Source organism: Pan paniscus, chromosome 18 (assembly GCF_029289425.2).
Source record: "Pan paniscus chromosome 18, NHGRI_mPanPan1-v2.0_pri, whole genome shotgun sequence".
Lineage (NCBI taxonomy): Eukaryota > Metazoa > Chordata > Mammalia > Primates > Hominidae > Pan > Pan paniscus.
Window position 1 is genome coordinate 91,418,315 of NC_073267.2, and position 22,323 is coordinate 91,440,637.

The following is a 22,323-nucleotide window of genomic DNA, read 5'->3' on the forward strand; positions in this document are numbered from 1 at the left end:
CTTCGGGGTCAGTTAGACCTGAGGGGGGTCTCTGTTTCTGTTCTACAGCTTGAAGTCCTGATTCAGGCTGCTCTCTTTAAAAAATGGGTTCCACTGAGATGGGTACAGAGGGACAGGTCTGGAGACTCCAGGCTCCCCTCCGTGGTCAGCCACATCACGTTTATGGAGGGTCGGGGGTATGACAGTGCTGCTCCTGACTGGCCAGACACAGCCCGAGCGGCTGGCAGTCCCAGCACCTCCCCAGCCCTGGCCACGACCCTGGGAATGAATGCAGCGGCCAGATTCACAGGCCCCTGTCCGGCCCATGCCTCTCTCCTGCACCTCTGTTCTGTTCCTGGCAAGCCCCAAGCCCCCCACTGGGCTGGGCGCCGACTTCCTGCCTCCTGGCAGAGCAGTCTGTGCCGTGGCCCCTGTCTTCCTGACACCTGGAAGAGGCCGAGCACGGCAGCCACCACATATGGCCCTCGGCCGGCACAGGCAGGGTCCCTGTGTCCTTGACCTGGCCCCTCGACGGAGCCCCGCAGTGGACCCTTTAGTTCCGGGGGGCTGGTGAATGGAGACGTGTAGTTGCTGCTTTCCCTAGCGTGGCACAGATGGGGCCTCCAACCAGGGTGGTGTCCCTGTCCCCTCATCATAGTGACACATGCCAGTGCCTCCCCTGCCACTAACGCCTGGTGCCCAACTCCTCATTGCACATGTATGCCTCTGTCCACAGCAGCCTGTCACAAATACACATCCATTCACACCCACCTCACACTCACTGCCTTCCACACCCACCTCACACCTTCCACACCCACCTCACACTCTCCTCCTTCCACACCCACCTCACACTCTCCTCCTTCCACACCCACCCCTGTTACCTCTTTCCACACCCACCTCTCACCTTCCACACCCACCTCTCACCTTCCACACCCACCTCACACTCACCTCCTTCCACACCCACTTCATACCTCCTTCCACACCCACTTCTCACCTGCTTCCACACTCACCTCTCACCTTCCACACCCACCTCTCACCTTCCACACCCACCTCTCACACTCACCTCCTTCCACATCCACCTCACACCTCCACACCCACCTCTCACACCTTCCACACCCACCTCTCACCTCCTTCCACACCCACCTCTCACACTCACCTCCTTCCACACCCACTTCATACTTCCTTCCACACCCACCTCTCACCTCCTTCCACACCCACCTCTCACCTCCTACCACACCCACCTCTCACCTCCTTCCACACCAACCTCTCACCTCCTTCCACACCCACCTCACACCTTCCACACCCACCTCACACTCACTGCCTTCCACACCCACCTCACATTCACCTCCTCCCATACCCACCTCACACTCACCTCCTTCCACACCCACCTCTCTTCTCCTTCCACACCCACCTCTGTCACCTCTTTCCACACCCACCTCTCACCTTCCACACCCACCTCTCACCTTCCACACCCACCTCACACTCACCTCCTTCCACACCCACTTCATACCTCCTTCCACACCCACTTCTCACCACCTTCCACACCCACCTCTCACCTTCCACACCCACCTCTCACCTTCCACACCCACCTCTCACACTCACCTCCTTCCACACCCACCTCTCACCTCCTTCCACACCCACCTCTCACCTCCTACCACACCCACCTCTCACCTCCTTCCACACCAACCTCTCACCTCCTTCCACACCCACCTCACACCTTCCACACCCACCTCACACTCACCTCCTTCCACACCCACCTCTCACACACCTCCTTCCACACTCCACATTCCCCTCGGAAGCACCCTCTCTTGTTCCCCCAGCCTTTCTGGCTCTCTTTTCTCTTTCTTGTCTCATTCGTCTCACAAGTGCCTTTTGAGGGTGGCTTTTTCACCGCCAGAAGCACCTGCTCATCAGATGGTCCTTCAGAGTGGAAGCGCGGGTATCGCGGTGCCATTCTTTGAAGTAGACGCCACCTGTGCTTTCCAGAGGGTTGATGTCTCCCCATTGCCTTCCACATCAACAGCTCCAGGCAGAGCTCGGTCCCGCCCTTCTTTCTGGTGTCCTGGCTGCCCTGGGCTCCTGCCCTGCCTAGCACCATCCCCTGACTCCTGTCCCCTGCTGTCTCCACAGGACTTTGGGAAGTGCCCGCGACTGAGGCTGTTTACTCAGGAGTACATCCTTGCCTTGAACGAGCTCAACGCGGGGATGGAAGTGGTGAAGAAGTTCATTCAGAGGTGGGTCTCCAGCGCGACGTCCCTCTGTGGCCTAGGAGCCACTTTCCTCTCTGATCCTGTTTCCTCAGATATCCACGGGGGGCTGTCGTGTAATTAAATGAAGACTCCCTCTATGAGGAAGCCCCTAGCCTACTGCACGGTGCCCGATAGGAACTCGGACACAGTGGACCTCAACAACACTGCTGTTTCCTCAGGTCCCACGACCCCTCAGGCTGTAGGTGCCACATGTTTAGGACTCTGTCCCACCCCTGGTGGTCCCAGAGCATCATCGTCGGGTGCTTGAACAATCGCCCCTTAAACATAACCAAGAGGAAGCCAAATGTTCTTGCTCTTACTCACTTTTGGTTCTTGGGGTTGGTATTTTGGGTTTTTTTTGGGGGGGGGGGTTGCTTTTGCTTTGTTTAATTTTAAATTTTGTCTCGGTGCTCCAGTTTCCTCATCTGTCACACAAGAACCATGGTACCCCTCTCCCAGTTAGTGTGATGCTCCAGTGAGTAGGAGACACAACACATGGAGAATGCGGCGGAAGTCTCGTGTCAGGCCGAGCTGTCATCATTCTTGTTCTTCTCATCTTTTTTGTTTGTTTGTTTGTTTTGAGATGGAGTCTCGCTCTGTCACCCAGGCTGGAGTGCAGTGGCTCAGTCTCGGCTCACTGCAACCTCCGGCTCCCGGGTTCAAGCAATTCTCCTGCCTCAGCCTCCCAAGTAGCTGGGATTACAGGCACACGTTACGACTCCTGGCTAATTTTTGTATTTTTATTAGAGATGGGGTTTCAACATGTTGGCCAGGCTGGTCTTGAACTCCTGACCTCAGGTGATCCACCTGCTTCGGCCTCCCAAAGTGCTGGGATTATAGGCGTGAACTGCTGCCCCCAGACTCTTCTCATGTTTTAAGAAAATCACAGTAACCCATTTAAACAAGTTCTGAAGCTACGTATTTCCTAAATATGCCCACTTGGAACTCACGAAGTCGTTTGAGGGTGGCTTTGTGACATGCCCTCATGCCAGAACCCTGGTGACACCACCCAGTTGTGGTTTGCAAAATCTTGTCAGGTTAGGCCATTCTTAGTGACAGCAGCCTCGATGACAGCTTCCCAGAAATGGTACAGGTGTTATCCTCAGGACCACCAAAATAGCCAAGACAAGTAATAATTAGTGGCACTTATTGAGGACTTAGTAACTATGTTGGTGACTCTATGCTAAGCCAAAATGACCGTCATCATTTTTCTTCCAAAGCAGGATATGTTTGAAAGTAAAATGAGGTGTTAGGAATAATTAATTATTTCTGAACCACCAGGTGTGAGCATGACTGTCCCAGGACGTATGGCCACCATTTGCTAGGTCTCTCTGTGAATTAGAAAATTTGGTCCTAACTGTACCCCAACTGAGGAGGGGGCTGCTATCCTCATTTTATAGCTGCAGAAACAGGGTGGAGAGTTTAGGAGGTTTCCAAGGCCACTCAGGGGTTTGAACCCGGGAACCCTGGATCCGGAGTCCACAGCCAGGAGCTTTGCCTTCTGCTGCCTGCACGTGGCACAGCCGGGACCCAAATCCTGGTGCCACCAATTGCACAGTGAAGGCTCTCAGAGCCCCCCAAGTGGTGCTGGCAGAGCGGGCAGCCCAGTGCCTGAGCAGCGCCCCTCCCTTTTCCCCCTTCCCCTGTCCATGGGCCCCACTCCTGCAGGCTTCTCACCCCAGCCCTCTGCTTTTTTCCAGCATGCACGGCCCCACAGGGCACTGCCCCCACCCCCGGGTCCTGCCCAACCTGGTGGCCGTGTGCCTGGCTGCCATCTACTCCTGCTATGAAGAGTTCATCAACAGGTCAGTTGCTGAACCACCGCCACCCAGAGGGCTTGGGAGGGGCAAACTGCCACCCCCATCATGGGCAAAGTCACCAAGAACTGACCAGGCCAGAGAGGTGGAGTGGCTGTTTACTGGGCAGACCTCATGGTGTGTTTGCCAGTTCCCCTGGGCACGTTGATTCATGGGCCCAGAACCCAGGGATGCTGCTGAAAAAGCAAGCACTGAATCAGCACCGCAACTGCAAGGCTGTTAGAGCTGCTTGGCTTTAGGGACAGATGTTTTATGCTGAAGATTTCTCACCACTGGAGAGGTATGACACACTGGTGTGTGTGTGTGAATGTGTGCACATGGGTATGCAAATGCATGTGTGCACTGTACACATACATGTGACTGTGTGTACATGTGTGTGCACATGGAGGTGTGAATATGTGCCCGTGTGTTGGGGACAAGGGTTGACAGTAAGGTTTATCCTGTCTAGTCTTGGCTTTGAGAACACAGGCTTTTGCCCATGATTTGCATGGTTTTATTTTATTTTTTTGAGACAGGGTCTCACTCTGTCACTTAGGTTGTGCTGCAATACAGTGGTGCAATCATAGCTCACTGCAGCCTCAAACTCCTGGGCTCAAGCCGTCCTCCCACATCAGCCTCCCGAGTAGCTAGGACCACAGGCACATGCCACCACTCATGGATAATATTTAAAATTTTTTTTGTAAAGACAGGATCTTGCTGTGTTACCCAGGCTAGTCTCAAACTCCTGGGCTTAAGCAGTCTTCCCATTTGGACCTCCCAGAATGCTGAGGTTACAGGCATGAGCCACTGCATCTGTTTTTCTTGAGCTCCTGCTGTGTGCTTGACACAATTTCAGTGCTGGAGAGCGAGCAAGATCACAAATTCCCTGCTCTCTTGGGGCTTCCATTCTACCAGGAAGAGATCATGTACAAGTAAATGTGCAAGATCATGTCAGAGGGTAAGAAAAACCGTGAGAGCAATAAAACCGAGTGGTGGGGTAGCAAGTGACCGGAAGAGGTGGCAGGGCAGGGCCACGACCTGGCTTTGGAGCCTCCAAAAGGAAACTCCAAGACCAGGATTTGGGTGGAAGTGGCTTCCTAGGAAGGTCGTCCCAGGAAACACTGGGGGACAGGGAAGGGAGGACATCAGTGAAGTATGAATTAATAAGCAGGTGAGGCTGGGCGCGGTAGCTCACACCTGTAATCCCAGCAGTTTGGAAGGCCAAGGCGGGCAGATCACTTGAGGTTAGGAGTTCGAGACCAGCCTGGCCAACATAGTGAAACCCCGTCTCTACTAAAAAAATATAAAAATTAGCCGGGCATGGTGGCACATGACTTTACTCAGCTACTCAGGAGGCTGAGGCGGGAGAATCGCTTGAACCTGGGAGGCGGAGGTTGCAGTGAGCCAAGATCACACCACTGCACTCCAGCCTGTGCAACAGAGTGAGACTCCTTCTCAAAAATAAATAAATAAATAAATAAATAAATAAGAAAGCAAGCAAGCAGGTGACCACTTCAGGCAGCTGGCATGCACTCCCACTGTGCCCCAGGAGGCCGTGCGTAACACACTGAGAGTTGCTCTGCTGAGAGTTGCTCCGCCGAGGCTGGCGGTGCTGGGATAGTCACTCACCAGCTCCCATCCCTCTCTGGCTGAGAACTGCTCCCGGGATGCAGACTAATGCACATGCCGTTAGTTTATGGGGAACTTTCTGCAGTGACCTCTGGTGTCATTGGAGAGGATGTCACATGCAGAACACAGTGGTCTCTGCTGCAGCCACCCAGTTGTTCAGGTGGTACACTACACAACTCCAAGGAGACCAACATGAGTCCAGACCCCACCAGAGCTGGGGATACAGCAGGAGGGTATTTCAGTCTTTTCTCAAAATGAAGGCAGTAGAGCATTCTGAGTCGCTGAAAACCTGTACAGGGGGAATTTCTCAAACAAATGCCATACTGCTGAGTTCTTCGGAGGGGCAGGAAAAGGCATTTGATAAATCAGGGGCTGTTTTCTTGCAGCAGGGCATGAGAGAGGGTGACTATTTTAATGTCCTCAGCCTCAGGTCCCGATGTTCAAAGGGGATCATGTCCCACCTTGAATCACTTCCCTGATCAGAAGGAAGTGCAGGGACTCCAGGGGCCAGAATGTGGAGATGGGAGGCTGCTCATTCCCAAGGGCATGTTCTGGAGCTGACAGCACGGTGAGGCAAAAAGAGGAGAAAACGGAAGCCAGAGGGTAGTATCAGGCCTGCACTTTTGTATTTTTAGTAGAAATGGGGTTTCACCATGTTAGCCAGGATGGTCTTGATCTGCTGACCTCGTGATCCACCCACCTTGGCCTCCCAAAGTGCTGGGATTACAGGCGTGAGCCACCGCGCCTGGCTTACAGTATTTAAGTTATACCCAGAGTGTGCAGGAGCCAGCTCACGCGTTACATTTGGGAACACGTCCCTTCCCAGTTCTGTAATGATATCATATTGATAGCTTGAAGTAGCTGTGGTGAGTATTTACACCAAAGAAATTGGTAAACACTGCAGATCAGGGCTTCTTCTTTTTTTTTTGAGACAGCTTAGCTGTTGTCGCCCAGGCTGGAGTGCAGTGGCACAATCTTGGCTCACTACAGCCTCCACCTCCTGGGTTCAAGCGATTCTCCTGCCTCAGCTTCCTGAGTAGCTGAGATTATAGGTATGGGCCACCACACCTGGCTAATTCTTTGTATTTTTAGTAGAGATGGGGTTTTACTTTGTTGGCCAGGCTGGTCTCGAACTCCTGACCTCAGGTGATCTGCCCGCCTCGGCTTCCCAAAGTACTGGGATTACAGGCGTGAGCCACCACATCCAGCCAGATCAGGGCTTCTTTCTTTGGAGAGTTGGTTGTTAGACATTTACCAGCGTACTTTGGGTTATATGTCAATTTAAAAAAAGAAAGAAAGAAAGAAAGAAAAGGGTGCCCAGGACCCTCCCAGTGCCATTCTGATTTAATTAGGATGGCCCTGGCATCTATTTTTGGAAGGAGCGTTGGGGAGGTGATATTTACGTTAATACCTCCTGGCTGTTCTCCAGGCAAGAAGCAGGAAGAGGGTGACCCAGGGAGAGAACCACATGGAAAGGCCTGGCAGTGATGGGTGAAGGTGCCATTCGTCACAGTGTTTTTGTTTTTGTTTTTTGGGTTTTTTTGGAAACAGTCTCACTCTGTCACCCAAGCTGGAGTGTGGTGGCGCAATCTCTGCTCACTGCAACCTCTGCCTCCTGTCTTCAAGCAATTCTCATGCCTCAGCCACCCACGTAGCTGGGATTACAGGTGTGCACTGCCACACCTGACTAATTTTTTTTTTTTTTTTTTTTTTTAGTAGAGATGGGGTTTCGCCATGTTGGCCAGGCTGGTCTCAAACTCCTGGCCTCAAGTGAAATGCCCCCCTTAGCCTCCAGAAGTGCTGGGGTTACAGGGGTGAGCCACCATGCCCGTGTACAATGTTTTTGTATCTACGGGTCCTTGAACCACTACTTCAGAATCACCTGGACTGCTTTAAAATAGATTCCTGGCTGCAACATTTCTGGGGTATGGCCCAGGAGTCTGCATTCTAAACAAACTCCACAAGTCATTCTGCTGCACACTGAATATGGAGGTCCCTGCAGGGGAAGAGCTGAAGGAAATCCAGTGTGACTAGAGCAGAGAGAAGGAAAGGGAAGCAAAAGATGGAGTTGGAGAGGAGAGAGTGCTGGGCCATGAATAGCCAGCTTCTCAAACCTCCTAGTGCCTGGGACTCTCTAGGGTTGGAGTTAAAATGCAGATTCGGATTCAGCAGGTCTGGGGCGGGGCCTGAGACTCTGCTTGTCTAACAAGCTCCCAGGTGAAGCTGCAGGCTGGGGATCACTCTGTAAGTAGCAGGGTTGTCCTGGGTTTCAGTGGCAGAACTTTTATCCTGCGAACATTGGAGAGTCCACAGTGGGTTGTAAGTGGAGAAGGGACGTGATGGGATTTCAGTTCCATTCCCCTCTGGCTGCTGCTGTGAGGAGGATGGAGTAGCGGGCAGGCGTGACCCTGGGGAACGGTTAGGTGGCTGTGGCAAGGAGATGCCAGGTTGGAGGTGTGGCGAGGGTGAGATGGTGCCTGCTGCCTCGTGCCAGCCCTCGCTCAGCTGTGTTGAGCCCCCTCGGAGCCCACAGTAGCTTGGGTTCCAGCTGATGCCATACATTTCCTGGATATCACCCAGAGAAGCACGATGCTGCCAACACGTTTCATGGGCTCAGGTCCATGACGCCCCCTCAGCCAGTCCCTTCAAGATAAAGCCCGTCATGTCCTCCAGGCCGTCCACAGTGCTCTCGGTGGGCAAATGTACACAATGTACTCAACACTGAAAAGAACAGACAACTTGACCCAGGTTAGCGTGGCTCTCTTGAAAATCACCAATCTGAGCCAAACAGCCTTGAAAATCCACTTTTAAAACCCAGCAACGGCAAACAAAGAGAAATGCAGTGTTGAGTACTTGGGGAGCAAATCAGATCTGGACCAGAGAATTTAGGTCTCCCCCCATCACAGACCACACACAAGTTGTTATCAACGATAGAATTCTCGGACTTTAGCCGATGGATTGTTTATTTCCCCCAGCAAAGCTGAAAGTGTATTTATTAAACACCCTTAGTGGGCTCGGCTCAGGCCTGGTTCCTGGCATGTGCTGGATACATTCAGACCCTTGCTGTGCATGGGGTTCAAGTTCTGCACACAGCCCTTGGAGGGGCTATTCACGTGCCCCCTCCCACCCCTTCCCCCAGCTGCAACAATTCCCCAAACACAATGCCAGCTGTGTGACCCTGTCCTCAAGCCTGGGAGCCCCTTTAGAGGCACAGGACCCATGCATGTGACACATGTGGGGAAGGACTAGACAAGCAGCTGTTTTCAATCATGCCGTTGTGCTCGAAGTCTTGGATTAGTGGATCTCAACCTTGACCACACACGAGGAGCCTTAAAAATTACTCATGTCCAGGTCATATCCTGGAGATTCCTGTCTAACTGGGCTTTGGGATGTTTGGAAGTGTACCCAGGGGATCCTGGTGTCCCACCAGGGGTGGAAAGCTTTGGTTTAGGAGGAGTTCAAGGGTAGGAAGGGCAAGAGTAGCAGGAAGAAATCAAGGAAGACTTCCTGGAGGAGGGGACCTGCACAGATCTTAGGGGACCTTGGAAGCCAACCTAGTTAGGAGGATCCTGGGCTTTGGGGTCCAGGAGATCTGGCTTCAAATCCCATCTCCGTCGACTCATGGGCTGTTTAATTAGGGGTAGATCATTTAACTTCTGAGACCGTCTTTCCTCACCTGTGGCACAGAGACAGTAGGAATCACTGTTCAGTGATGTCTTTGAGCATCTGTGTGACTGCACTTAGCACCTTGCCGGCCCATGGGCACCAGCAGAGGAACCCGTTGATGGTACTACTGTCCCTTATAATGCACCTCCCAGGCAACTGGGCACCTTGGGAAGCAGTCAGAGGAGGGGCTTTAAACAGGTCAAGGCTCTGACAAGTCCTGCCATTAAGAGGCCTAATTTCATCTTGTTTGCCCAGCGTTTCCCTAACAAATGTGAGATTAATAATGCCATAGAGCCCCTTTCTGGGTTAACATGTGTTAACACCTTGTGCAGGCTTCTGTTCCTCTGGGCAGTTAAAGATGCTGTGCCTGGAGGGTTACCCAGGAGGAGTGGGGGTTCCGCAGACAGAAGGGCAGATACTGAGCTTGCTCACTTGGCTGAGTTTGCGGGCAGGAGAGCAGAGTCCTGGAGGACATTGTGGCATGAGGTCAGGGATTGGAGGGCAGTTAGACTGCAGGAAGCAACTAAAAGCAAAATAGTAGATCCCATTGGCTTATCAAGAAAGTGGCCAGTGGCATTTTGGTGGAGGAGAACACCAAGAGCCTTATGGCTGTCACGTGAAGATCAGCATCCACTCAGTCGGTCAGCAAATATTTTTTGAGCACCTGTTATGTGCTGGGGTGATAGCATGGGCTGTAGAGACAGGCAACCTGGGTTGGGCTGCCATCCCCACCTCTTCCTGTCTAGATCTTGGGCAAGCCATGCACCCAGGCTGAGACTCAGTTTCCTCATTTGTAGCACAGGAATGATGATAGTATTACATTTTGGCCTCATCCTGGGATTCAGGGAGGCCTTTAGTCTGATGGGTCATGGTGCATCATGAACGGTGCCTGTACTCATGTGCCCTCTCCCGCCTCTTCCCCCAGCCGCGACAATTCCCCAAGCCTGAAGGAAATCCGGAACGGCTGCCAGCAGCCGTGCGACCGGAAGCCCACTTTACCTCTGCGCCTTCTGCACCCCAGCCCGGACCTGGTGTCTCAGGAAGCCACGCTGTCTGAGGCCCGGCTCAAGTCGGTGGTCGTGGCCTCCAGTGAGATCCACGTGGAGGTGGAACGCACCAGCACTGCCAAGCCGGCGCTGACGGCCAGCGCAGGCAACGACAGCGAGCCCAACCTCATCGACTGCCTCATGGTCAGCCCCGCCTGCAGCACCATGAGCATCGAGCTGGGCCCCCAGGCCGACCGCACGCTCGGCTGCTACGTGGAAATCCTCAAGCTGCTGTGAGTGCCCCCCCGCGTGCCCGCTCCCGGGGCCAGTGGGAGGAGACTGGGCTTTGCTGCTGGGTGCGGCTGTGTTTGTTGGTTCGAGCTACGCAGGGCCGGGCATGGTAGAGTGGCTTGTGTGTGAGTGCACACGAGCTGGTGTGTGCAAGAGTGTGCATAAGCACAAGTGTGGCTGTGAGTACAGGCATACAGGGTGCATATGTACAAGTGGGTGAGGCACATGTGGCTGTGGTTGTGTATCTGTGAACATGTGTGTGTGTATACACACGTGGGATACATGCATGGCTTTGTACCTGTATGCTTGAGTGCCTGGGCACATGTGCAAGGTGCATGCCCAAGCATACATGTGTACATATGTCTGCATGAGTTTGTGTGTGTGTGTGAGGATCTGGATACATCTGCCAGGGTGTGCAGGAGCACAGGGGTGCCCAAGTGTGTCTTTGAGTGTGTGGACATCTCTACTGTGTTGGGTGTGTGGGATCCTCAGAGCTTGTGAGTGTCTTTGTGTGCCTGAACGGCCATGGGTGGATGTGGGTGCGACAGCACACGTGGTCTGCCGAGTGTGTGTGTTTGTAGGAGAGATGGGTGTGGGCATGCATGTGGATTTCTCTATAGGGATGTGTGTGTGTGTGTGTGTGTGTGTTAAATGCACAGGAGTGGGTGTGTCTAGGCACTTGGGCTAGTTTTGTGCACCAGTGGCTGTGGCTGCATGCGTGTGGGTGTAACCATTTGTGCTGTAGAGTTAGCATGTGTGTTTCTCTGTATGTTTGCAGGTATGTGCATGAGCCCATGTATGTGTGTGTTGTGTGAGCCATGCATGCCGTGTGTCTTTGGGGTGTGAGTATCTGTGCATATGCATGTGTCTGAGTGAGTGACGGGTCATGTGCAGGAGTGTGTGAGTCTGTCTTGGGTATGTGGCTGTGCGTATTTGTGCCGTGTGCCTGGGTGTCTGTGTGCACATTGGTGTTGTGTGTGCCTGGGTGTGGGTGTAGGAGACCCGTGGACCCAGGGCTGCTCTGGGTGGTGTGGCTTCGGAGCTGGCTCCTTCTGTGCCTGTCCCTCCCCCTCCCTGAACCTCAACTCTGTGACTCTAGGGTGGAGGGGAGTACAGTTCTTAATCCTTGACCCCTAAGGGTCTCTCCAGCCTTGCCATCCACACGCTCCACCTGACACATCTCAAACCCGTGAGCACCTGGTTCCGGGAGCCCCAGTTTGAGGGATCTCATTGACTGTTCCCTTCTGCCCCCCACAGAGCCATGTGGTTCCACAGACCAGCTCAGGTCTGCAGACACTCAGCAGACACCTCCCCCTTTCTCGCTCCACAAACTCCTTCCTTCGGAACAAGCTCTGCCCCACTCTCAGGAGTTTTGAATCCAGAGACAGGCATTTTCAGATGCAGCTGCATGTGGTTGCTGGACCTTTCGGAGGGGTTGGGGGTACGGCTGTGTTGTCACATCTAACCAATGCATGGTGCCTGTCTAGAGCCAGGGGCCTCAGCCTGCAGGGAGGCCACTCGGAAGCCCGGTGCCTGGGGTGTTGTCGGTGTGGGTGGGTGGGGTTTCCCTGAGCCCCTGTGTCATCACGCGGCTGGGCAGCGTTTGGTCATTTTGTCATGTATGTGTTGCTCCTGGAGCCTGCTCAGGGTTTCGAGGGACAGAGGGCAGCTTCTGAGGGCCTGGTGAGCTGGAGAAATGGCTGGGAGGCACCCTGGGGTGCCCTCTGTGCTCTCCTAGCAAGGCCTGTGGTGTCTGCGAAGGTGAACACGTGCACACACGTTCACAAGGTGGCTGCTGCTGGTTTGAAGGAGATCGTGGAGGCAGCGTCCACACATAGCCTCCTCTGCCCTGGCTTTGGCCCCGGAGAGGAAAGGGTGGGGTGTGCCCAGGGGTTCAGGACCAGCCCCGCCTCGTGGTCCCAGCAGCAGAGGTCAGGTGAGGGCATAACCACATTCAGTGACCGCCACCCCCAGCCAAGCGGAATTCCAGATCCCACTAAGAGAGCGACTCCAAGAACAGGTCACAGCCCTGAGTGTCTTCAAGGCAGAGAAGGGTGTCAGCTCTCCCAGTGGCAGCCGGGTTAGGGCGCCTCCCCGGATTTTGGAGGGGGCTCCCTGCTCTGATGGAGGTAGAAGCCTCCAGGCCAGAGAGTGGCCCCGCTGTCCACTCCAACTCCCCAGTTCCAGCTGGTTTTTGCAAACACCGTGAGCTCCTGGGCCTTCTGGTATTTTGGGCCTGACTCCTATTTCTCATTAAGCACTAAGGGTTTGAGTTTCATCACGCAGTTGACACACATTTTTTCCTTCTTCATAAACATGCTCATGAATGGGGGCTCTGTTCTCCCCGATCTGCGTCCAGACCCCCTGCCTGCCCGCATCACCCAGCTGCCAGGGTGCAGGTGGGGGTCAGGGCCATCGCCAAGGGCCCAGGACAGTCAGGGCAAGCCAGGAGGGGTTCCCGATGGGGCTACACAGAGGAGCAGGTCACGCCTATCCCCAAGCCCTCCACAAAATGGGGTTATGCTTCTGGCAGCCTCTTCCACCTTCGGGGAGCTCAACACAATTTGGGCCTGATAACTGTATTTTCCCAACAACTTTCCTCCCCACACCCAGCAGGCTGCTTAAGTTGCTGGCTCATTGGAGGCTTCAAACTGGTTGGACCCAAACAACCCCAGCTGCTCAAAGGGCTCCAAAGTGAGATACATCAGGAAAGGCACAGACTCAGAGTCAGACCATGCTAGGTTCAAGTCTCACCCGTGCCACATACTAGTTGTGACCTTGGACGGTTGGTCATCCTCTCTGAGCCTCCGGTCCCAGGCTGGGAGGTGGCGCAAGTATGGCTGCATCTGGCATTGGCAAAGAGATGGGAGGGGCCAGCCCTGAGTGCCTGGCGCAGAGCAGACACCTCTGCGAGGTGAACACCTGGCCAACGGGAGTAGCCGCCGTTTATGATGCAGCCATGTTCCCGCCGCTTGACCATACTATTGAGGGCGAGATGCGTCATTGATTCAGTAAGAGTGCTTTGGGAGAGAAAAGCCACATGGCATTTATTGCACACCTGGATTGCAGGAAACTTGCCTCCTAGCACTGAGGAAATGCAGCCGTGGGCCTGAGCTGCTGTGGAACTGTGGCCAGTGTTCTTGGCTCCTCTGGGCCTCAGTTTTCTTGTCTGTAAAATGCATGTCTTCTCGGAGGACTGCATGAGAATTCAGGGATGTTGGAGATTTCTGGTGCTGGCCTAGCCTCTGGTTCTTGATAAGAGTAAACTGCTGTTGTCAGCCTGGTGCGGTGGCTCACGCCTGTAATCCCAGCACTTTAGGAGGCCGAGACGGGGGAATTACTTGAGGCCTCAAGACCAGCCTGGCCAACGTGACGAAATCCTGTTTCTACTAAAAATACAAATATTAGCTGGGTGTGGTGGCGGGCGCCTGTAGTCCCAGCTACTCGGGAGACTGAAGCACGAGAATCATTTGAACCCCGGGGGGCGGAGGTTGCAGTGATCCACGATTGCACCGCTGCACTCCAAGCTGGGTGACAGAGCGAGACTCCATCTCAATAATAAAAGCGTGAACTGCTATTATCAATATTGAAGTGCTGCCCAAATGGGAGTTACACATAAAGAAAAAAAAGCATCCAGGCTCAGTGGCTCACGCCTGTAATCCCAGCACTTTGGGAGGCCAAGGCATGTGGATCACCTGAGGTCGGGAGTTCAAGACCAGCCTTACCAACATGGAGAAACCCCGTCTCTACTAAAAATACAAAAATTAGCCTGGCATGGTGGCACATGCCCATAATCCCAGCTACTTGGGAGGCTGAGGCAGGAGAATCGCTTGAACCCGGGAGGCGGAGGTTGCAGTGAGCTGAGATCACGCCATTGCGCTCCATCCTGGGCAACAAGAGCGAAACTCCATCTCCAGAAGAAAAAAAAAGATGACTTTATGTGGAATCGAAGGGTCTTAAAGAGGGCGTTGCCAGGCGGGGCTCAGGAAGGCACGCTTAGAGCGAACCACATCCATCGGAGAGGGCAGTGCAGGTCCCAGGGTGCACAGGTCAGTGTTTCCCGCTCCACTGCCAGGGAGCAGGGGTAGTGGGGCGCAGGCCCTGATCAGTTGCTGCGTGTTCCCATAGGAAGGCCCCTGCATCATTAGAATTTGACACTTTTGAAAAGTAACCTAAGTTGCAAAAATTTCCTGGAGATCCTTGAAAAGGAAAACTATTCCAAATGCGGGTCTAGGTTGATGCTGAAAAAAATCACCGCATGAGGCGCAGGAGGGGTGGGGTGATGAAAAGAACATGGATTCGGGAGGCAAAGAAGAGCTTTGGGATTTGTAGTCATTTGGAGTCCAGCTCTTTTCCTGCTGGGCACCTATGTATGATTCACACCTTCATTTATCCACCTGTTTATTCATTCTTTTATCCAGCTTTTGTTGTATACCTACGCCAGGCCAGACTCTATGCCAAATGCCATACTGGTCCCTGTACTCAGTCCCTCTGAACCTGAGTATTGCCAAGTGCTAAGAGCAGTGACATCAAGCGCTCAGTGCGGCTGCTGTAAAGCTCAGATGGGGAGAGTGTGGAAGCCGTGGCACACTGGGGCCACAGGGGTAGGACGCGCTTCTGATCGGCTCCCGTCGACCGCTTGGGACGCTTTGCAAACATTAGATTTTAAGAGGCCTTGGTGGGCTGCAGCTCAGCTGGAAGAGGCCCCTCCCTCGGGGAACTTCAGGGAAATGCAGATGAATTTGGGGTTGTCCTAATGACTGGGAGGCAGGGCCAGGGGACATCCTGTATTACCTGCAGTAGTTCCGCTCACTGCAACCTCTGCCCCCCAGGTTCAAGCCATTCTCCTGCCTCAGCCTCCCCAGTAGCTAGGATTATAGGCGCCTGCCACCAAGTCTGGCTAATTTTTGTATTTTTAGTAGAGACGGGTTTTTGCCATGTTGGCCAGGCTGGTCTCGAACTCCTGACCTCAAGTGATCTGCCCACCTCAGCCTCCCAAAGATTACAGGCATGAGCCACTGTGCCCAGCCTGTTTTGTAATTTTTAAAAAGTCTTTGATTCTTCTAGGTAGTTCTTTCTCATATGTATTTACTTTTCTTTTTCTTTTTCTTTCTTTTTTTTTTTTTTTTTTTTTTTTGCGATGGAGTCACGCTCTCTCACCCAGGCTGCGGTGCAGTGACGCGATCTCAGCTCACTGCAACCTCTGCCTCCCGGGTTCAAGCCATTCTCCTGCCTCACCCTCCCCAGTAGCTGGGATACAGGCATCTACCACCTAGCCCGGCTAATTTTTGTATTTTTAGTAGAGATGGGGTTTCGCCATGTTGACCAGGCTGGTCTCGAACTCTTGACCTCAAGTGATCTGCTCACCTCAGCCTCCCAAAGTGCTAGGATTACAGGCGTCAGCCACCACGCCCAGCCTGTTTGGAAACTTTAAACTGCTCATTCTTGGAGCGCATGATAACTCTGTAGAAACTCAAAGGTCCCTGGAGCATTTAAGGCCAGCAGATGTGCTGTGGGGCCTGGGAAGGTCCCTGATGGGATGACCGCACAGGTGGAGAGAAAGGGAGTTTTCCTGAGGTCCTCCGGCCTCGCGGGTAACAGCCACCGTTTCTCAGCCTGGGTTCAAATCCCCGGGCCAGCTGGTTTGCCTTTCAAGGGAGCAGATATTTCTGGATGTTGCATAGCAGGAGCAAAGTGGTCTGAATGTGCCCCCACAGGGGCCTTCTCATGCCCCGTGCCTTCCCAAGCATCAGGGCACCGTGAGGCTGCCACGTTCTGCCCGTGCCTTGCAGGAGATTCTGTGAGTCAGGGAAAGCAGCGAGGCTGGCAGGAAGCGTCCTGTCCACAGGGCAGCACAGGGCTCTGGTTGAGGTGGCATCTTCTGAACTGGGTTAAAATCCCAGCTGAGCTGCGTGAGGTGGGAGACCCGGGCTTTGCACTCACAAAGCCTTGTTCAGTCCCAACATGTCCCCCATTAGCTCTGTGACCTTTGGCAAGTGTCTGAACCTCTCTGGGCCTCTGTTTCTCATCTGTGAAATGGGGGTTCTAAGGCCCTCTTCATGGGAGGGTTAAATGTGCAGGTGCCTAATGCCTGAGGCATGTTGGGGTCAGCAGGATGCATCAGGCACCTGCCTGCTTGTCCGTCCCCTCCCTCCAAGCTGGGAAGGGCCCAGCCTTCTTTTCTCTTTCCTAGGTGGGCAGTCAGGTCGCTCACACCCTGCCTGCTGCCTGTCCTCCCATCCCAGGCCAGGCTTGGCCAAATGGGAGACTGCCCCAGTGGCCAGAGGCATCCCATCCTAGGATAACAGGCCCACCCAGAGCCAGGGCAGTCCCGAGGCGGGGACTGTGCTGGCCACTGGGTCCTGTGCCGAGGCCCGTCACAGAGAGGCCCATGCACGAGAGGGTTCCTCATTCCCTTCTTCATGGGCCTGCCAGTCTGGGGACACCCAGCCTCACCTCCCCCACAACCTCTGTCCAGCGCCCCCCATTCATCCACCACCCTGGTCAGACTGGGGTCACAGACTTCCAAGCTGGTCTGGGCCGAGGCAAGGAAGTCCACTTGCCCTCTCCCTCCTTCCCATGCACCCCTCTCGGTCTTGTGGGAGCTGCCAGGAAGCGGAGCCCCAGGCTGGGAGACCCAGAGGAGGAGGCTTCTGTCCAGACCCCGCCTCAGACAGGCCAGAGTCTCCCACTGGACTGAGCACCTGGGAGTACAGGCCATGCTCACGGTTCACAGAACAGGCTCAGGAGTGACAAGTGACCATGGGCCTGCTGCTGGGGCTCATAGTCCCCCGTGGGGACCCTGATTCCTCTGATTGTGGGTGATTTCAAATCTCCTTAGAGTTCTGCATTTCGTGGCATTTCTACATAGAATATGCTTTATTTTTAAAGTAAAAAAAAACCTAAGTGCTCCCCTCCCTTTCATTTTTTGAGATACTCTGTCACCGAGGCTGGAGTATAGTGCCGCAGTTACAGGTCACCGCAGCCTCGAACTGCCAGGCTCAAGGAATCCTCCTACCTCAGACTCCCAAGTAGCTGGGACTACAGGTACACACCACCTGCCTGGCTTAATTTTTTTTTTTTAACTTTTTTTTTCTTTTTAGAGATGGGATCTCTTTATGTTGCCCAAGCCAGTCTCGAACTCCTGGCCTCAAGCAATCCTCCCTCCTCAGCCTCCCAAAGTGCTGGCGTGAGCCATCATGTGCCCACCAGTGTCCTTGTGATATAGGGAAATCGTCCTCCTCCTCAGGTGTGAGCCGGGCCACCCTCCTTGTGAGACATGGTTATTGAGAGGGTGGAGCACAGACACTGGGGCCAGGCTCCCAGGTTCAGATCCCAGCTCTCACCAGCTGTGTGGCCTGGGGCCAGGGCAGCCCCTCACTGTGTCTCCATTTTCCTGCCTATAAAATGGGGGTGCCAAGAGCACCCGCCCAGCCGAATTGCTGGGAGAGTTGCATGGGCTGACGCATGGGGAGCCCTTGGAGAGCACATGGCACGCGGCAGGCGCTGCAGACGAGGTTTGCTGACAACTGCATTTCCATTTTCTGGAAACCATGAGTCAGGGACAGGTGGGAGGAAAGGAGGAAGGTGATTCATCTGGAGGGAAGACAAGCTAGCTGCAAAAACAGATGACCCCTCAGAAGGGAGCATGTGAATACGGGGGCATAAAGGGGTCTCCATATCCTGACATGCACACTACAGGCCTCAGGCTCCTGCAGCTCTGAGAACCCCAGGCCGCACCTGGGCCTTCCGCCCTCAAGCACTGCAGTCCAGAAGACCTGCTGTCAGTCCTCATCTGCCTCCCAGCCGTGGAGTTCAGCTTCCTCACCGGCACCCTCTGCCCTCACATGCCGCTCTGGGGATTAAGTGAGCAAGTCGGGTAGGCAGTGAGTAAGCGGTCGCTGGCATCACTGTCAGGACTTATCTCAGGCAACAGGCTTTCCTGGTCATTCTTTTCTCTGCGTCTGGCATCGGAGCCTTTCCTCAGAAGCTTCCAGGGTATGTTTGGGGTTCTGAAGGCTGCCACTCTATCGTGGGCTTATTTGGAGGAAGGTGGGGCAGGAAAAGCCCTCACTCAGGGGTTATCTAAACCACGCATTGTCGATGGGAGTGAACATTTGTACTTGGTGAAAAAAACATCTCCTCCTGTTTCTATATAAGGCACAGTTAGACACACAGCACGCAAACCGATACACAGTGTATCTGTGGTGAGTTGTATGTGGGTAGGGGTCCCGGGACCACCCCTCTGCCCAGCCCGGGTCTGAGCACCCCCTGGCCCCTCCCATGGGTGGTGCCCAGGTGTCAGCGGGGCATCTCTCTGCAGCGCCTCCCCAACATGGGCCACTGGACAAGGGTTCAGATCCCACCTCCTGCCCCAGTCCAAGCCAGGATCTAAGTCAGCATCCCACTCGATCTTGGCACGTGGTGGCACATGCTAGTCCCCCAGATGGAGACTCAACATCCCTTCTGCTCTGAAGCCGGTCACAGGCCCCAGGCTCTGTCATTGGCCCGGTCCCAGTGTGCACTGCGTCTTGTGTTCAGCAGTCCCCTCCCAAGCACCAGCCATCCACCTGGCCCGGGGCCCAGCACGGGGGATGCAGAGATGAGACCTGGGCCCCTCCTGGGGTGGTCCGAGGCAAGATGGTCAGAAGCTGGGGAGCACCAGGGACAGCTCTGATTCGGATGGGGACTGCTCCAGTGGCCACCCCTCACTTTATGTGTCAGGGTTTTAAGCTCTGGGCCCTCAGAGGTGCCCAGGCCTGGCTTAGGCGAGAACTGACTACCTCTGGGTTTGTTTTTCCGCAGAGTCCCTATAGCCAGAGAGATCCGGAACCCAGGTGGGGGAACTGGTTATAAACACAGTGCAGGTGCTGGGGCCGAGAGGACGGGTCATGGTCTTTGAAGCACCTGAGGTCAGATCTCAGCCACTTGCTGGTGACTTGTGGGAAATCACAAACAGCTCTGAGCCTCATTTTCCTCGTCTGTAAAATGGGGGTTGTCATGACTGCAGTCTCTGGGGGCCGTGTGTGAGTGCTCTGCTGTGTGATACAAGCCCATCTGTACTCAGACTGAGACGCCGGCGAGTTCTCTGGACGCTCCTAGCTTTTGGGGGCAAGAGTTGGCCAAAAAACTCCCTCTTTATGAAGCTGTGCTGGTAGGTGGTCGGCAAGCAGCCTGTTGGGCCTCAGGAAACTCCTGAAGCTATTGCTTCCCTGCTGTGGCCTGGCTGTGTCACAGCCCTGTGGTCACGGTCAGTGAATTGCCATACTGCTCCTTGTCCGTAATTTGGACTCAGCACACAGGGTCCTCTGGGTAGATCCCATGAGCGAACACAAGCAGTGCCCTTGCTTCAAGCCCCGGTGCAGGCAGCGCGGAGCGAATTGCATCTGCGTCATCATCAGTGCTAATACTGTTCGGTTGTGGGACAGTGGTCTTCCCAGGGTCGGATGGGGGTGACACCCTGGTGCCTGGCTTCACCACACACCATGGTGTGATAGAGCCTGAAATACCTGGTTCTGAGTCCAGCTTTACCCCTTCCTAGCTGTGTAGATGACTCGGAGTGGATAACTGACCTCTCCCGCTGTCTCTGCACACAGGAAGGAGGCTCTTTCATGAAAGGGTTAAGTGAAGTCAGGTGAACAGCACGGTGCTTCCCGCACCTGCTCTCACTGAGGTTTAGCCCTCCTTCCTTACCCAAGCAGGCGTTGGCTTTTGCTAAGATCCCAGCCGTGGCCTTTCAGGGCTGGTGAGAGCCAAGGCTCTGCTGTCACAGAAGCCTGGATTTGACTCCTCATATGCCACAGCTGTGTGACCTTAAACCTCTGAGCCTCCAGTTCCTCATCTGTTAAGTGGGGTTAGTCACATTGACTTTATTGTGCTCTTGTAAAGAGTAAACGAACTAAGGTATAGCCCTTAGCATCATGCAGTGTGTGTAGAAAGTCTCCGTGACATCGAAGCTGCTGTTGTTATTGTCATTCTTATTACCGTCATTAGCATCAACTCTGTTTTTTTTAATATACTTTAAGTTCTAGGGTACATGTGCACAATGTGCAGGTTTGTTACATATGTATACATGTGCCATGTTGATGTGCTGCACCCATTAACTCATCATTTACATTAGATATATCTCCTAATGCTATCCCTCCCCCCTCCCCCAACCCCACAGCAGGCCCCAGTGTGTGATGTTCCCCACCCTGTGGCCAAGTGTTCTCATTTTTCAGTTCCCACATATGAGTGAGAACGTGCGGCGTTCGTTTTCTGTCCTTGCAATAGTTTGCTCAGAATGATGGTTTCCAACTTCATCCATGTCCCTACAGAGGACATGAACTCATCCTTTTGTATGGCTGCATAGTATTCCATGGTGTATATGTGCCACATCTTCTTAATCCAGTCTGTCATTGATGGACATTTTGGTTGGTTCCAAGTCTTTGCTATTGTGAATAGTGCCACTATAAACAAACATGTGCATGTGTCTTTATAGCAGCATGATTTATAATCCTTGGGGTATATACCCAGTAATGGGATGGCTGGGTCAAATGGTATTTCTAGTTCTAGATCCCTGAGGAATCGCCACACTGACTTCCACAATGGTTGAACTAGTTTACAGTCCCACCAACAGTGTAAAAGTGTTCCTATTTCTCCACATCCTCTCCAGCACCTGTTGTTTCCTGACTTTTTAATGATCACCATTCTAACTGGTGTGAGATGGTATCTTATTGTGGTTTTGATTTGCGTTTCTCTGATGGCCAGCGATGATGAGCATTTTTTCATGTGTCTGTTGGCTGCATAAATGTCTTCTTTTGAGAAGTGTCTGTTCATATCCTTCGCCCACTTTTTGATGGGGTTGTTTGATTTTTTCTTGTAAATTTGTTTAAGTTCTTTGTAGATTCTGGATATTAGCCCTTTGTCAGATGGGTAGATTGTAAAAATTTTCTCCCGTTCTGTAGGTTTCCTGTTCACTCTGATGGTGGTTTCTTTTGCTGTGCAGAAGCTCTTTAGTTTAATTAGATCCCATTTGTCAATTTTGGCTTTTGTTGCCATTGCTTTTGGTGTTTTAGTCATGAAGTCCTTGCCCATGTTTATGTCCTGAAAGGTATTGCCTAGGTTTTCTTCTAGGGCTATTATGGTTTTAGGTCTAACATTTAAGTCTTTAATCCATCTTGAATTAATTTTTGCATAAGGTGTAAGAAAGGGATCCAGTTTCAGCTTTCTACATATGGCTAGCCAGTTTTCCCAGCACCATTTATTAAATAGGGAATCCTTTCCCCATTTCTTGTTTTTATCAGGTTTGTCAAAGATCAGATGGTTGTAGATGTGTGGTATTATTTCTGAGGGCCGTGTTCTGTTCCATTGGTCTGTATCTCTGTTTTGGTACCAGTACCATGCTGTTTTGGTTACTGTAGCCTTGTAGTATAGTTTGAAGTCAGGTAGCGTGATGCCTCCAGCTTTGTTCTGTTGGCTTAGGATTGTCTTGGCAATGTGGGCTCTTTTTTGGTTCCATATGAACTTTAAAGTAGTTTTTTCCAATTCTGTGAAGAAAGTCATTGGTAGGTTGATGGGGATGGCATTGAATCTATAAATTACCTTGGGCAGTATGGCCATTTTCACGATATTGATTCTTCCTATCCATGAGCATGGAATGTTCTTCCATTTCTTTGTGTCCTCTTTTATTTCATTGAGCAGTGGTTTGTAGTTCTCCTTGAAGAGGTCCTTCACATCCCTTGTAAG

General features: G+C 53.1%; 1 protein-coding gene across 4 annotated transcripts in view; it reads left to right on the plus strand.

Annotated features, from left to right (window-relative positions):
* CMIP (c-Maf inducing protein) overlaps nucleotides 1-22,323 on the plus strand; it is a 268,332-nt gene that overhangs the window by 223,700 nt on the left and 22,309 nt on the right. For all 4 annotated transcript variants that reach the window (XR_004666951.3, XM_034940794.4, XM_034940796.3 and 1 more), the window contains 3 exons: nucleotides 2,110-2,213; nucleotides 3,929-4,033; nucleotides 10,245-10,598. Coding sequence is in view for 3 of the 4 variants with exons in the window: in XM_034940794.4 (XP_034796685.1) it covers nucleotides 2,110-2,213; nucleotides 3,929-4,033; nucleotides 10,245-10,598 (563 nt within the window). In the remaining variant the exon portion in view is untranslated. The remainder of the gene's footprint in view (nucleotides 1-2,109; nucleotides 2,214-3,928; nucleotides 4,034-10,244; nucleotides 10,599-22,323) is intronic.